Source organism: Alnus glutinosa, chromosome 2, assembly GCF_958979055.1.
Source record: "Alnus glutinosa chromosome 2, dhAlnGlut1.1, whole genome shotgun sequence".
Taxonomy (NCBI): Eukaryota; Viridiplantae; Streptophyta; class Magnoliopsida; order Fagales; family Betulaceae; genus Alnus; species Alnus glutinosa.
Genome location: NC_084887.1, coordinates 1,868,282 through 1,886,383, shown reverse-complemented (window position 1 = coordinate 1,886,383; position 18,102 = coordinate 1,868,282). Strand labels below are relative to the sequence as shown.

The 18,102-nt window shown below is 32.8% G+C and overlaps 1 protein-coding gene and 1 pseudogene across 1 annotated transcript; both read right to left on the bottom strand.

The window, feature by feature from the left end:
• Positions 1-12,330: 12,330 nt before the first annotated feature.
• Positions 12,331-12,748, bottom strand: LOC133862079 (uncharacterized; annotated as a pseudogene).
• Positions 12,749-14,508: 1,760 nt separating this feature from the next.
• Positions 14,509-17,528, bottom strand: LOC133862075 (receptor-like protein 7). Its single transcript, XM_062297938.1, has one exon. The coding sequence runs from the start codon at positions 17,526-17,528 to the stop codon at positions 14,634-14,636; it is 2,895 nt and encodes a 964-aa protein (XP_062153922.1). The 3' UTR covers positions 14,509-14,633.
• Positions 17,529-18,102: the final 574 nt, after the last annotated feature.

Genomic DNA, 18,102 nt, shown 5'->3' with positions numbered 1-18,102 from the left:
TCGTTTTTTTAATTTAATAGAAAACAGGTTTTTCTTTTTCCTTTTTCGTTTGTTTTTTTTTAATTGTTTTCATAATTCTCAGCTATTTTTTTTTTTAAAAAAAAAAAAAAAAAAAAAAAAAAAAAAAAAATCTTTTTCGTTTTTTTTTTTTTCGTTTTTATTTAATGTTTTTAATTTGTTCTTAAAAAAATAAATATTTTTTTTCTTCTTCTTTTGAAAAATTGGTTTTTTCGACCGAAGTAATACACCAAGATCGATTGGATGATTCTATCGATCATGCCATGATCGATCGCACATTAAATCGAACTGATAACTGTGTCAGGTTTGATTGATCGGACATTCATGTCACAATAGATAGGACCGACGCCTCAGCCCAGAAAGTACCACAATTGTTAGTGGACTAGTACTTATTAGGATTGATCGGACATTCGACAAACTAATTAATGCACTATGATTGATCAGATAGTCTATTGATCCTATTGTTTTATCACGATTGATTAGACTACTCCACTAAGATCGATAGATCATCCGATCGATCATGATCGATCAAGAGGATCGATAGATCATCCGATCAATCGTGATCGATCCATAGAATCGGTAGATCATCCGATCGATCGTGATTGATCAATAGGATCGATAGATCATTCAATTGATCGTGATAGCATCGATCCTATCCGATCAATCGTGATAGATCAATAGGATCGATAAATAATCCGATCGATCAATAAGATCGTTAGATCATCCGATCGTGATCGATCCATAGAATTGATAGGTCATCCGTCAATAGTATCGATAGATCATCCCATAGATCGTGATAGATCAATAGGATCGATAGATAATCCGATCGATCGTGATCGATCAATTGGATCGTTAGATCATCCGATCGATCATGATCGATCAATATTAGATTATTCGATCGGTCGTGATAGATCAATATGATTGATAGATCATCCGATCGATCTTAATCGATCAATAGGATGAATAGATCATCCCATCAATCAATATGATCGATAGATCATCCGATCAATATGATCGATAAATTATCTGATCGATCGTGATAGATCAATAAGATCAATAAATCATCTGATCGATCGTGATTGATCAATAGGATCGTTGGATCATCTGATCGATCAATAAGATCGTTAGATCATCCAATCGATCGTGATAGTACCGATCATATCCGATCGATCGTTATAAATCAATAGAATCGATAGATAATCTGATCGCTCAATAGGATCATTAGATCATTCGATCGATCGTGATCGATCAATAGGATCGATAGATAATTTGATCGATCAATAGGATCGTTAGATCATCCGATCGATCGTTATAGTATCGATCCTATCCGATCGATCGTGATAGATCAACAGGATCGATCGTGATCGATCAATAGGATCGATAGATCATCCGATTGATCGTGATAGATCAATAGGATCGATAGATAATCCCATCGATCGTGATCGATCCATAGGATCAATAGATCATCCAATCGATCGTGATAGTATTGATCACATCTGATCAATCATGATAGATCAGATGATCTATCGGATAGATCAATAGGATCGATAGATCATCTGATCGATTGTGATAGATCAATATGATCGATAGATCATCTGATCGGATCGATAGATCATCCAATCGATCGTGATTGATCAATAGGATCGATAGATCATCCGATCGATCGTGATGGATCAACATAATCGATAGATCATCCGATCGATCGTGATGGATCAACATAATCGATAGACCATCCGATCGATCATAGTGCATTAATTAATCTGATCGATCATGATAGAGTTCGATCAATTGTACTTGACATAGTAAATGTTCAATCTAACGTGCGATTGATCCTAATAAGTACTAGTCCAATCGATCATGAGTGGATCATAGGATCGATATAATATCCATCACTAATTAGTGATGTGTCAAATGTAAAACATCACTAATTCTTTCATTTATTTTTATTTTTTTCTTCCTCCTTCCGTTACAAAAATGCCTACAATTGGATGCCTAATCGATCGTGATAGGATCAAATGATCGATCAAACTTGACACAAGTGAAGGTTTGATCAAATATCTAATTCATCTTAGTGCATCGGTCCGACCTATTGTAACAGGAACATTCGATCAATCAAACTTGACACAATTATAGGTTCAATCTAACATGCGATCGATCATGACATGATCATAGGATCAATAGAATCATCCAATCGATCCAAGTGTATTACTCCGGTCGAAAAAACCAATTTTTCGAAAAAAGAAACTAAAAATTTATTTTTTAAAAACAAATTAAAAAATTAAGGAAAACGAAAAAAAAAAATGAAAATTAAACAACGAAAAAGTTTTTTTTTTAAAAAAGAAAAAAGAAAAAGAAAAAAGAAAAACCATTTTTCTATTAAATTAAAAAAAAAACGAAAAAGAAAGATTTTTTTTTAAAAAAAAATAAAAATCAAAAATTAACTGAAATTTTTTTTAAAAAAAATCCAATTTTTTGAAAAAAAATATAAAATGAAAAAAAAACTAAAAAGTTTATTTTTTTATTAACAAAATAAAAGAAGTAAAGAAAAACGAAAAAATATTAAAATTAAAAAAAAATTTGAAAAAAAAAAAACAAACGAAAAAGAAAAAAGTAAAACCAGTTTTGTAATAAATTAAAAAAAAATGAAAAAGAAAATTTTTTATTTTTTTTAGAAAAAAAAAAAAGAAAAAAACTATAAATTAAGAAGAAAAAAAACCAATATACATAATTTTTTTTTTTAAAAAAAACTAATTAAAAAATAAAAAAATCTCATCTTTGAAAAAACAAAAAAATATATAGACATAATGTTTAGTAAGGTTACTAATTTTGCATGTTACTAATTTAGTAACGTGGACAATTTTGAACGTTACTAAATTAGTAACATGCAAAATTAGTAACATTATTAAATATTTGAAATCATATTATTTTTTTAAAAAAATTTGTTGACATAATATTTAGTAACATGCAGAATTTTGTACGTTACTAATTTAGTAATATTCAAAATTGTCCTCGTTACTAAATTAGTAACATGTAAAATTCTGCACGTAAGTAATTCTTAAAAATTATATTATGTTTTAAAAAAATATATTGACATAATATTTAGTAACATACAGAATTTTGCACGTTACTAAACTAGTAACGTTCAAAATGTTCCACGTTACTACATTAGTAACGTGCAAAATTTTGCATGTTACTAATTCTTAAAAATTATATTATTTAAAAAAAATTATATTGACATAATATTTAGTAATGTGCAAAAGCTTGCACGTTACAATTTAGTAACGTGCAAAAGCTTGCACGTTACTTTAGTAATGTGTAAATTTTTAGCATGTTACTAAATTTAGTAATGTGAAAATTTTTACACGTTACTAAATGCTCAGGTTTTTGTAGTGAAGACAAATTTGTCAAAATAGTAGGGGCACCGTAGAGCTAATGTTCACCAAACTCAAATCAAGAATTTGTAGGCGGGTCAAATTTTGAACTAGGCTTCTTAGGCTGGGCTTTTTGAGTTCCAAATCATTGTTAGAAGACAATCGAGGGATGACAAGTACTGTGACAATTGTGAAATTTCTAACGGTATTTGACCAGAAAACATAGAGGAAGAGAGATTGAGATGTGTTAGTCTTGAAAGATCACGTACTTGGGATGGGATGTGAGAGTTGTTAAAGTGATTGTAGGCAAGGTTAAGCCTTTGGAGGTGAACAAGGCGAACAAGGCTATTGGTGGAGTGAATAGAACCAAATAGACAGTTGTTACTGAGGTAAAGGCCAATTACATGACCTATGTCCTCATCGCACTCCACCCTAGCCCAGGAGCAGCAATCACTTTTGTCACCTTCTACTGTCCAAGACGCAACCTTTTGATCAAGTAGGAAGAAAATAAAAAGATGGAGATTTGTTGATGATAAAGCTCTCCTTGAATTGCAACAAGGCAGAGCTGTCATCATGATGGCACAAGGGTTGCATGGAAGGAGAAGAAAGGGTGAATAAAAGATGCAACTGTGAAAGTAAGAAAAGAAAGAGAGAAAGCGAAGAACCCATAATTAATTTTTTGTGTGGCACTCTTAGATATAGGCTTGGGAGTGAAGCTTAATTGGAGAGAGCTTTTATTTATAGGCTGGACATGGAGAGTCTTACAGGCGCAGTGGACCAGACCATGCACGACGTACCCCAAAGTCCATTGTTTTTTTTTTTTTTTTTGGTGTTACAATTCTTAGAGAAGTTTATTTATTTAATGCAGAATTCAGGTAATTAATTATATGTGAATGGTTTTATTTTGATTAATTCATTACTAACCGAAACAACGTAGTAATTAATTATATATGATTGTTTATTACAAAGTTATATTAGCTTTTAGATTTGTATGCAATTAGTCATAATTAAGATCAGGTCGTCTTACTTATATTTAATGCATAACTGTTGACTGTTGTGAATAATAAACGACCAAGTCCTCCACGAAGTGCAGTGCAAGTTTGTAGGGAATATTGCTCAAAACAGGGGAAGACAGAAGGCTTCTCATAAAAAGAAGAAACACGCCTCCAATATGAAAAGAAAGCTCCAAAGGGCAGGAATTAGCTAAAACAGAAACAATCCCTACAATCAAAAGGAAACCACCAGTGCATGGAATTGAAAGCCCGGAGAACACTCCAGCAAATCAAGCCGGAAATCGCTCTCCCAAACCTCGAAACTATAAATGAACCTAAGTCATTGACTCCTGTAATCAGATTGATAATAATTATACCTGATTGATTTGATTGTAATCATATTTGATATATGATTTGATTATCATACTTATTTATCTAATTTTTTTTGTAAATATGGGTATTTTGTATTGTAATATTAATACTCAAGTAAATAAGAGGAAAATGTTGCCTTAGAGCTTTATCTTCTGAATATAAGTTATAGACCGAAGTCATCAAACCCTTGTGCTTTATTTTCTATATTTCGCTTTATGGAAGAAATGGAAATGTCTTTCGAGGATTAAAAAAAAAAAAAAAAAAAAAAAAAAACTTGGTTATGGAGACATATATGTAGAAAAAAACTAGAAAAACGTAAGGTGAATCATGAAAGCTCGTGGCGTAGAGTTTGCGTTGTTCAATTAAAGTTTAGCGTGCATCCCCGCTGATTAATATATATATTTAAAAAGAGATGATTATTGGAGTCCTTAAAATGAATTTTTCAACAGAAGTGGTGATCATGAGAGACATGAAAAATGACTTTTAGGAAAGAATTAGGTCCTCCACACTATGAAACGCTGATTATTTACTAATAATCTAGCTTATTACGAAATAAGTCCTCCACTATGAAAACGACGAAGTCCTCCACTAGCAGGTCTAAAGTCACCAAAAAGAGAAGTCGTAGTCCACTATGTTTATTTATTAAATAATTATAGCTTTTAGATTTGTATGCAATTAGTCATAATTAAGATCATGAGGTTGATCTATTATATATTGATGTTTCAAACTTCACATGTCGTCTTTGGTCTCGAATTGTTTCTGCTGTCGAAACTTCTTCCTCAAACAACCTAAGGACCGCCATAATTTTCAAATATTTTGGTACGACTCCTTCCTCGATCTAATGATCTAATTATACTGTTAAATTATTGATTAAAATAAACGATTAGTTAATCTAATATCAAAATAGACGTTTAAGTTCGAATCTAACTCCACATTATATATATATACCATGGAGGAGAGCCTAAACTCACATTCAGTTCTGCTTATCATATTCAACCTCTTGGCTATCAAAATCAGAATTATGTTATTATATATCTGTCATTTTTAAAAATATGATAATTTTTTTAAGAAATACGTTTATTTTTTATTATTATTATTATTTTTTTTTAAACCAACCAAAAATCTATCTTTCTTCTTTCTTTTATAGATTTTGATCAAAACTTATATGTTATTTGTTAGAATATATTATATTAATTATATTATTCTAACATTATTGATACCAAGTTCAAATGAAAGTTTTACTCTTTATCTTCCCAATGTAAAATTGGGGTGTTACAATATATATATATATATAATAGACTGAAATAAAAGAAAATTTTCATATCCAATTTAGGAAAAAAGAAAAATGGTTGTCCGCCATACACTTCCTAACTATTAAGTATTAACACACCTTGCATATTCTTCTCCTTGACTTCAGTTACTCCTTCCAATCCCACTCTTTCAAATAATAACATATATCAATTACCATCCAAGTACATTGGCTAAATAAAATATAAGGCTCTTTGTTTCGGCGTAAAATAATTTTTAAAAAACTTCTTGTGTTTTTTGGTGTTTGGTGCAATGAAAAATAATAGTCAACCGAAAACATTTCCAGTTTGATAGAAAAAGCTTATTAATTTTTGTAAAATGGTTTCTATTTTTTAAAATTGTAAAGTGTTATCTCTCACGGCATAGATAGTTACGTGTGTGGGGTTATCTCTTACAACCGGTTTAAATAAGTTTTTTAGAATATTTGACTACCATTGTCTTAAATCTAGTCTGCTAAGAACAGATTTACTCTTTAACTATTTTTGTACATGGATTAGTGAAAAATGAAAGTCATAGATAACACTTTATATATTGTAAGAATTTTGTTTGTATTTATGACTATGTAACCTCATAGCATGCGGCTATGATTTTGCAAAGCTTTATGCTTTGTTAAGCTTTATGCTCATGATCTTTGATCAATGAAATACTCAGATCTTTCGTTAAAAAAAAAAAAAAAAAAAAAAAAAGTGAATAAGAAGAAAATGTCACCTTAAGGTTTTATCTTGTGAATGCATATAGGTCATAGACCGAACTACGTAAAATCTTTTGTAGTTTATTTTCTTTATTTCGCTTTATCCAGTATTTTTAAAAAAAAAAAAAAAAAAAAAAAAAAAAAAAAACAAAACTTGGTTATCAAGTCATGTTGAAGAAAACTGAAAGTGTAACGTGAATCATGAAAGCCCGTAGCGTAGAGTTTGCGTTGTTCAAATTAAGTTTAGCGTGCATCTCCACCTATTAATATATTTAGGACAGAAATTTCCTACAAACCAGATTGTATGAAATTTCCTACAAACCGGTTTGTAGAAAATTTCATACAATCTACATATTAGACTGACATGTCTCCTTTAAATATATGAGAAACATATGTTTTTTTATTAATGCTATTAAAAAAACATGTGAGAATCATATGTTATTAAAACAACATGTGCTTCTCACGTGTTAAGGGACACATGTCAATTTTATATGTGGGTTGTATGAAATTTCATATAAATCAATTTGTAGGAAATTTCTGTCCATATATTTAAAAAGTGAAGGTTATTGGAGTCCTTAAAATGAATTTTTCAACAGAAGTGGTGATCATGAGAGACATGAAAATGACTTTTAGGAAAGAATTAGGTCGTCATCCACACTATAAAATGGTGATTATTTACTAGGAAAAGCTCAGTTTTTCGTAGTAATTACACAATGTGAAACTTAATACTCAAGTCATAATTATAAACCTTCCACTCTATGTGGGCTACTCCTCATCTTCTTAATGTGAAACCGAAATATTACAATAAGAGCTGATTAGTTTGAAGTTTCTTTAGAATTTCTTATAAAGCTCAGTTTTCCTAATAATTAGACAATGTGAGACTTAACATTTAAGTCATTATTATAAACCTCTAATTCTATGTAGGCTACTACTCATATTTTCAATGTGAAACCGAAATATATATATATATATATGACAGAAATTTCCTACAACTCACATATGAAAGTGAAAAATGTCCTTTAAGCATGTGAGAATCAAAAAACATATGATCCTCAGTTTTTTTTAATAGCATTAATAAAAAAACATGTGATTCTCACATGCTTAAAAGACACATATCACTTTTATACGCGGGTTGTAAGAAATTTTCTACAAACCGGTTTGTAGAAAATTTTTATCCATATATATATATATATATATAGAGAGAGAGAGAGAGAGAGAGAGAGAGAGAGAGAAATAAATGAAAAAAAAAAAAAGAAAAAAAAATCAAATTTAGAAAAAAAAAAAAAAAGAAAAAAAAAAAATCTTCGTCTGCCTTAGTAAGTTTCACTTTTTCGTAACTATTAACACAACTTGCATATTCTTCTCCATCACTTTAGTTACTCCGTCCAATCCCAATCTTTCCAATAATAACGTATAGAGATGTGTTGGCTTCGTAGCAACTTTTCATAATAATTGCATTATAATGTTGATGTGTTAAGTATTTTTAATTTTTAATTTAAAAAAAATTCTAGACACATAAGTATTTTTGTATAATTGTTGTGTAAGAATTGTGCAAATAACATATCTCTAACATAAATGGTTACCATCCAAATCCATTGGCTAAATACAATATAAGGGTCTGTTTGTTTCAGCATAAAATAATTTTTGAAAAATATTTTTCGTATTTTTTTGTGTTTAGTACAATGAAAAATAATAGTCAACTAAAATCATTTTCAGTTTAACAAAAAAATATTTATTTAACTCTCGTAATATGGTTTCTATTTTTAAAATTGAAAACATTTTTTTGAGTTTGTGCTTTCTATTAAAAAAAAATATATGTTCTCAAAGACATTTCAATGTCACGTAACAATTAATTTAATGAGATCTAATTTTGGCCGAACAACTTGACCCCAGCTTTGACGCCTCCTCTGTCTCTCCCCTGCCTATCCATTCTCATTAAGGAGTGGAAGGGGGGCATCTTCATTTTATTTTATTTTATTTTATTATTATTATTTTTTTCATCTTCAAAGTATGATGGAAACAAAAACTAGTTTCTTGATTAATATATTTCAATTTTCAACTGAAAAACCTTTTAAAATAGAACCCGATATTTTGCTATAGGCTATAGCCGTGCTGCTTCTTCTTCTACGTTACTGCCCTTGTTGCATTAAAAATTCTTTATATTGCTCCTAGAAACTATTGCTCATGCCAAATTTTTTTTAATGGCAGATTTGGGTTGTTGCTCATGATATATTTTAGCCATTTAAGGTATGAATATAAAATAACTTTTTTTTTCTTTTTTCTTTTTTTTTTTTTTTTTTTTTTTTTTTTTTTTTTTATAATAGGGCTAAGGGCCAGGCCTAATTATTTTTATTTTAACCTATATATATATATATAATGAATAAAATATTCAAAAAAGAGGAGGGCCATAGCCAATACTGACCATCCCCGGCCTCAGTTTCAAACAAGTACAAAAAAAGGCGGGAGGGGAAATGTAACGACCCACCCCCAATAACACAATATTTTTCACTTTTGGCTCTCCAAACTAGACTTTCTAGGAGGTCATTCATCCTGGGATTGCTCTCGCAGAAGCACGCTTAACTGCGGAGTTCTGATAGGTTTATCGCCCTCACGGCTTTAAAACGCGTTGTGTCGTAAATGATGCATTTATACATATAAGCACATCCTCATTCCCGGGCGATGTGGGACGTCACAATCACCCCCTCTTTGGACCTAGCATCCCCGTTGGCGTCCCTCATTGGGCTTGTACACGCTCCCACCATCTCAAGCTGGGCAATGGCTCTAATACCATTTGTAACGACCTACCCTCAATGACATAATATTGTCCGCTTTTGGCTCCCCAAACCAAACCTCTCAAGAGGTCATCCATCCTGGGATTGCTCTCGCAGAAGCACGCTTAACTGCAGAGTTCTGATAGGTTCACTGCCCTCACGGCTTTAAAACGTGTTGTGTCATAAATGGTGCATTTATACATATAAGCACATCCTCATTCCCAGGCGATGTGGGACGTCACAGGGGAGGGGGCGGGAAGGAGAAATTAAATTGAAAATCACAACACAAAATAAGGGTAGTTTCAACAAATACAACCCTTTTAATTGAATATGTAGTTTGTTTAAATTGATATCCAAACTATTTTATTTAATTTTAGCATCTCCCCCTACTGAGTGGCCTTATTCAAAAGGTCTTCATTAACCAATCATGCTTCCTTACGATCACAATAGACTAAATTATTACTCCAACAACAAATCCAAATTCATATCCAATCACAACTATTTTCCAACCAAATTCAAATGGCGATCCAGAATCTTGATTTTCTTCAAAAATTGAAGGTTGAGAAGACGGCTCATTAGAATTCCCACATTTCCTTGTCAATGGTCTCCCACACAATCTTGGATTCCCCTTGAATGAATTATTTTCAAATGTATCAAATTGATTCCCTTGTGGTTTTGACCCTCTTGTTTCTAATGGGCTTGAGTTTCGCCAACCCTAGCCCACAAAAAGACTGTCTACCACTAAGTCCAATAGTTCTCCAAGATATCAAAACAAAAAAAAAAAAAAAAAAAAGAGGAAAACTTCACTTATAATTTCTTATCTTTTATTATTTTTACAAAAAGCTACTCAAACTTCAGAAAAGTGTCAATTTAGAGTATCCATCTTTCAATTTTTTTCAATTTTAACCCTCCATTAGAATTTTTCATTAAATCCCATCACAATTCTCAAAACATTCATGTGTTTATTTATTTATTTATGGGGTAATTACCTTTCCCCCCCATGAACTACCAAAAAATACGCGATGCCCCCATAAACTACCAACTCGACCAAAATAGAGCATTCAACTATCAAAGACAACCATTTTCCCCCCTTCCGTCAGTTAGAGATGTTAAAAGAAATAGTTAACGAGTCATGTGCCGTTTTATGTGGGGGCATGTTAGAAGATGGTGGTAGTTCATGGGGGAAAAAGAGGAAGATGGTGGTAGTTCATGGAGGGAAAAAAGAAAGAAAATGACAGTAAAACGGCATGTGACGGTCACGTGACGCGTTGACCATTTGTTTTAACCCCTTTGACTGACGGAAGGGGGGAAAATGGTTGTTTTTTATAGTTGGATGCTCTATTTTGGTCGAGTTGGTAGTTTGTGGGGGCTTTGCGCAAAAATTGGTAGTTCATGGGGGAAAAGGTAATTACCCCTTTATTTATTTTTAATAAAAAAAACATTATAAAATTTTTCAAAGATTCAAGTATGGGTATTTTTTTGCAAATTACATTAAATTCTGACCAACAACTAAATCCTAGCAATTTTCTTTTCTTTTCTCTTTTCCCCTAAAAAAAAAAATAAGTATTTTGACATGATTTAATAGTAAATTATAGCTAAAGGTTGAAATTTAATAAAAAAAAAAATTGATAAATGAATACCCTAAATTGAAACTTTTTAAAATTTGGATAGCTTTTTGCAAAAGTGATGAAAAATTAAGGGTTATAACTTATAAGTGAAGTTCTCTACAAAAAAAGAAAGAAAGAAAGAAAAAAAAAAAAAGTACAATTTATCCTATACTTTTACTACTTTGTTTTCAGTACGTAATATATACTCCTAATTGCGTATTAGTAATTCAAAATAATTTATTCAGGAAAGATCAACACCAAATTGAGATAGCTAGCTATTCTCGATGAAACCATTGAAATCTTTTTTCTTTTTTTCTTTTTTAAAAAAACTTTGGGTTTGGAGAATTGATATTCATCAATTATCTCCTTAGACGTTCGCATTCGCAACATATTTTTCACATTACTTGATTTTGTTTTGGTAGCACTTGGTGACCATGAAATGTGGATTACAAGCTCCCAAATTGTAAACATTATTTGCATGTACAAGTATTTCGTCCCAACATAATAAGTTTTAATAAGCTTATCTAACTCCATTTATGACTAGCAAAGATGAAAATTGACACCTTTTCTTTTGTCCCGTGAGATTTTTATCAAATTATTATGAAGAGATAATTTTACTCACTCATATATGTACAAATTACACTTGCACATAGAATTTTAGAGTTCTCGAGACCAAATCTTTTGGTAAATTTCTATGAAGCTTTTATGAACATTTAATAATACTGTTGATCATTTGTTGATTGTCTGGAATTTGGATGTGTTAAGCCTATTTACTGGACCAAGATTAGCAAGTAGTTGGAGCTGGTATGACCACTAGAGTCTAGAGCTAGGAGTGACAATTCGTACGTGTTCGCATTCTGTCAAACTATTTGTGTATAACTATATAGGCCAATCATAATCGACTCATTTAATTAAACATGTCATACTCTTCAACCTTAACTTGTTAATTTTGTGTCGGATTCGCTAGTCGTATAAAAAATTGTCACTTCTTTAGAATCCTTAATAACCATCTTAGTTGACAAAACAAAGTTCATTTATTTCCATTAATACTATGATCAAAATTGAGGAAATAGAGGAACCAAAGCCAGAATGAAAATTACTTCACTATAGTGTAAAATATGGAGGATGCAATAGTTTCTAATCTGGGCAACCAACATAATCAGAGTTCGAATATTCAATATCTCCAATATATAGGTGAATCTAAACGGCTACCCTTGTGAACTCACGTTCAACAACTTTCTTTAGGAAACTATCCTCTTTCAGGGCCATCTGAACCGGCAAGAACCCAATGTCATTAGCCATAGTAAGCATCATCTTCTTAGTTTCCTCCTTGAACTCCTCAAGATCAACTGCTCCATTGGAGTCATGATCGAATTGCATGAACAAGGAATCATAGACACTAGCAAGCTCATCTGGGTCAGGCTTCACGTCTATCCCAAAGTGGGTCTCAAAGACCCTCAGACTCTGCAGCTCCTTCAACATCTCTGCATAGGAGAGAAGACCATCTTGGTCCGTGTCAAGGCGAGCAAAACGGTCACGTATTAAAACATTGAATGCTTCTTCATCCTCCACGAAGTTGAAGATGGTGGCAGCATCCGGCCAATACTTCTACACTCATTTTTCTCTTAAACTTGAAGATGGAGACTAGGGTTTTGATTTTGAATTTTTTTGATGAAAAAGAAGGTGGTGTTCTCATGTATATATATAGCCATGTTTAGAGGCGTTATATTTTTGTAGTAGAGCATGTGAACACATGTATGCTGTTTTCAACTCTCCCACTTTTCAGCCTCTAGTTTCTCTTTGCCATAGTTTTTTCAATTCTCACACCGTGCTTGGTTCGGTCATATTTTATCACATGTGAGTTTAAACGCTCTCTTGAACTTAGAATCACTGCTTTGATATTATGTTAAAATAATCAATTGTTTCAATAGAATAAATTTAATCATTTAATTAATATACTAACTTGAGTTCTCTCAACAGTATTATTGAAGGATTACGTGAAGTTCTCATGTGTGTCAAGTGGAATTGTGAAATCAATGGGCTTAGAATGTCTAGAAAGTCGAACAAATTAAGACGGTGACTACGGAAGATCACCGACCCAAAAGGGGAAAAAAAAAAAAAAGACTTGAGGAAGGTCAAAAGCATCCGAGAAAGGAAGGTTGTTTTGGGCAATCTGAGAAGACCATCCTCCATATATACGTTGTTGGATTCTTCATTCTTGTGGGTAGGAAAAAATGAATTCTTGACTTCATAAACAAGGAGACCCACAGATTAATTTTACTCCCACTTTCGGTCACCAAAGCCAAGATTTTTTTTTTTTTTTTTTTTTTTTTTATTTTAACGGGGTAAAGGGAAGGCAAGATTCAATTGTTACCGAACATAACAAAGGTTTTACTTCTAGCATTATTACACTTTATGATTTTTTTTTACTAAGATTATTTTCAAATTGGGAGAAAATTCTTTCAATTAAGTCTATTGCATTACATTGACGTATGGCCTTATTTCTTCCCAAGCATGTAATTCTTACATGCATACATGTTTTATTAAAAATGTACAAAAGAATTAAAAACAAATATGAAAATCTAAATTAGATATACAGAAGGTTGACTTGCAAATAAATTGGAACATTTTATTTCCAAAGCTTACCAACTTTTGAATCCAACTCCAGTGTGTTCCTTTCGTAAATTACATCGCAGTGCTAGTCCTCTATTGATCAAAGTGAAAGTATTCTCATTTCGTCCCTTGTGGCTTCCTCTTGTTATTGTAGTTCCTATTAGTAATATCAACCACCAGTCCAATTTCTTTTCTCCTTTTTCCTGTTTAGTTGCTTTAATTTGTTTTGTTTTGTAAAACATGAGAAATGTTAAATATCACATAATTATCCTACAAATATCTTATTATGATGTGATAGAGTGTAATAGCCATTGGATTAATCATTGTTAATATCCAATTAATAACTATTAGACCTTGTCATGTCAGCATAATGAGAAATTTGTAAATATTAATATGGTATTTAGCATTATTCACCAAAAAAAAAAAAACTAAAAGAAAAAAATTAAATAGAAGCTAAGTTGGCATACAAAAGATTATAAGTTATGAATCAATTACACTACGTACCCAATGAGCGATTGGTCTAATGCTCTATATTCAAACCCTTAAGAGAAAAATCTTGTACAAATTCAGAGAATTTTGGACCACAACCTTGAATATCACAACACAAAATAAGGATAGTACGTATCAACAAATACTCCAATGGAAGCACAGACATCCAACGATGACAAGAAAAATTAAAATTACAAATTAAAGTATATATAAAAGATCCTACCAAAGCATTTTACATACAACATCTTAATGTCATACTTCTCCAAAATACACCAAAACAATAAAGAAAAAGGGAGGGAACACATCACACATACAAAACTAAGATTAAAAGTAGAAAAACGACTATAACAATACATACATTGCTTTGGGAAGGTATCTTGTCCAGACTGTTTTATTTCATTTCAACGTCTCCTCCTACTCGGTGGCCTTATTCGGAAGGTCTTCATTAACCAATCGTGCTTCCTTACGATCACAATGGGCCCGATTAGTACTCCAACAACAAATCCACATCCATATCCAATTACAACTATTTTCCAACCAAATTCAAATAACGATCCAGAGTCTTGACTTTCTTCAAAGATTGAAGGTTGAGAGGACGGCTCATTATAATTCCCACATTTCCTTGTCAATGGTCTCCCACACAATCCTGGATTCCCCTCAAATGAAGTGTTTTCAAATGTATCAAATTGTTTCCCTTGTGGTATAGGTCCTGTGAGATTATTATGAGAAACATTGAAGAATCCTAAGAAAGTAAGTTCTGTTAGCTGCTGTGGAATCTCCCCTAACAATTTGTTTTGAGAAAGGTCCAATGCTTCCAACTCTGTAAGTTTTCCTAAGGACAACGGGATGTGACCGGTGAGATTATTATTAGAAAGATTGAGCAACTGAGCTCCATTTAAATTTTCAATAGATTCTGGGATCTCACCGACAAATTTGTTGCTAGAGAAATCAATGGCCGTGAATAATTCTTGAACCTTCTCGTAGAAAACATTCCTGCCTTTGTTTGTCATCATCATAGAGTAAGTATAAGGGTGAGGAAAATCCACACGTCGAACAAAACCTTTTTGTATTACGAAGTAAGAATTTTCATGAATATATGTGAAGGGATGCACATTCTCAAAATTTCTGGCCTTCCAATTTTCAAAAAGTCTTAATGGCAGCTTTCCTGTAAAATCATTGTAGGAGATGTCAAGGATTCGCATGCTGGGGAACTTCAAATAAGTTTGAGGGGTCCCAACTGGACCGTTGAATTTGTTTGACCGTAAAATGAGGACCTCTAAATTTGGAAGATGTCCCAACCAAAATGGAAATATATCAATGAATTGGTTATCACGAAGATCAAGGACCTTTAGCATTGTGCACTTGGCCAGCGATCTCGGTAAATGCCCTTGGAATTTGTTTTGACTGAAATTTATCATCACCAAGTTGCCTCCTTTTATCCAACTTTCTGGAATGCTTCCTTGAAATTTGTTCAATCGCAGGTCAAGTATCGATAAATAAGCACAAAAGCTGTCCAGGCATCGAGGAAGTGAGCCAACTAAGTTGTTATTAGCCAAATCAAGAACTTCAAGAGAAGTTAGATTGCAAAACAATTCTGGTATATTTCCAATCAATGAGTTGTTTGAAATCTGAAAAAACTTGGTGGAAACTGGTGGAATAGGAAGCGATCCTTGGAGCAAATTGGAACTGAGATCAAGAAAATATAGAGAAGTCCATGGAAGAAAAAATGAATGTTGACCAAAGCCTATGAGAAAGTTGTTAGAAAGATCAAGATATTGTAGACTTTTAGTACTTGTGTTCCACATCCATTCCGGGACTTGTCCATGAATCATGTTGTTGGACATGTTTAAATACTCCAATTCATGTTGGTTTCTTAGGAAATTCGGAAACACGCTCAAGTTGCACGAAGAAAATCCTAAAGCAACAAAATTTTGACGAGTTGCATTGGCATCAGTTTCTTTAGTAAGTAACAACAATTCATTACCAGAAATATCCAATGAAGTAAAATAATTGAGCTTAACAAACTCATCAAACTGCACAATGCCGTTAAGGTAGTTCTCAGAAAGATCAAGAGCTTCAAGATTCTTGAGGTTGAAGATTGAGTTTGAAATTTGACCATGAAGCTTGTTGGCTGCAAGGTCCAAGAAAAGTAATTGTGTGAGGTTTGTAGTCACAAAAGTAATTGGACCAGTTAACCGATTGTTGCTCAGGTCAAGGGCGATCAACTGTGTCTCGTTTATAAGCTCGAAATGCATTTCACCACTCAAAAGATTATCAGACAAATAAATGCCCAACAGTTGTGGCATGTTTAGAAGCTCAAAAGGGATAGGACCAGTCAATTGATTGTTGGAAATTTCTAAAAAACCGAGTTGAAGAAGGTTTCCAAGTGAAGGCGGGATTTTACCCACAAAAGAGTTTAGTGAAAGGTCAAGATAAGTGAGTTTAGTGAGGTTACCAAGTGAAGATGGAATGGACCCCAAGATATTGCAACCTCTCATTTTCAACTCAATCAGGAAGCTAAGGTTTCCCATGGAAGCGGGTAGCTTACCTGAGAAACTCGTTTCTGAGAGATCCAATGTCTCAAGCCGACTACTCCATGTAAAGCCAGACAAATAGCTGGTGAGGCCATAATTGCCACCTACAGAAAGAAATCGTAAATTTGATAGCTTGAAGATGCCTACTGGAAATTCCCCGTGCAAACCACAATCACCAAGAGAGAGGGACTTTAAGGATGACAAATTTGTCAAAATATTAGGCACCGTAGAGCTAATATTCACCCCACTCAAATCAAGCATTTGTAGGCAGGTCAAATTTCGAAGTAGGCTTCTTAGGTTGGGCCTTTTGAGTTCCAAATCATAGTTATAAGACAAATCAAGGGATGACAAGTGCGACAATTGAGAAATTTCCAAAGGGATTTGACCAGAAATCATAGAGTAAGAGAGATCGAGATGTGTTAGTCTTGAAAGATCACGTACTTGGAATGGGATGTGTGAGTAGTTAAAGTGATTGTAGGCAAGGTTAAGCCTTTGGAGGTGAACAAGGCGGAAAAGGCTACTGGTGGAGTGAATAGAACCAAATAGACAGCTGTTACTGAGGTCGAGGCCAATTACATGACCTGTGCCCTCATCGCACTCTACCCCATCCCACGAGCAACAATCACCTTTGTTTCCTTCTAATGTCCAAGACGCAACCTTTTGACAAGTTGAAGCAAAGAAAGATGCAGAATTGTTGATGATAAAGCTTTGCTTGAATTGCAACAAGGCAAAGCTGTCATCATGATGGCACAATGGTTGCATGGAAGGGGAAGAAAGGGAGGTGAATAAAAGATGAACCTGTAAAAGTAAGAAAAGGAAGAGAGAAAGCGATAAACCCATAATTAGTGTTTTGTGTGACACTCTTAGATAATAGATCGATATAGGCTTGGGAGTGAAGCTTAATTGGAGAGAGCTTTTATTTATAGGCTGGACATGGAGAGTCTTACAAGCGCAGTGGACTAGACCATGCATAACCCCAAAGTCCATTGTTTTTTTTTTGTTACAATTCTTAGAGATGTTTATTTATTTAGTTTGTTCCAATTAAATGCAGAATTCGGGTAATTAATTATATATGAATGTTTTTATTTTGATTAATTAATTACTAACCGAAACAACGCAATAATTTCCTAGAGATGACATAAACATAGACAATTGAGACTTGAGAGACATGTAAACGACTACTACGAAACAAGTCCTCCGCTACGAAAAAGGCTAGCAGGTCTAATGGTTCGTTTGGGTGTTTGATTTTTGAAATTAAATTGAATTCTTATTCGGTTTGTGAATTTCGATGCAAATAATAGGTGTTTGGGTGATGAGTAGAATTTAAATTCTATTT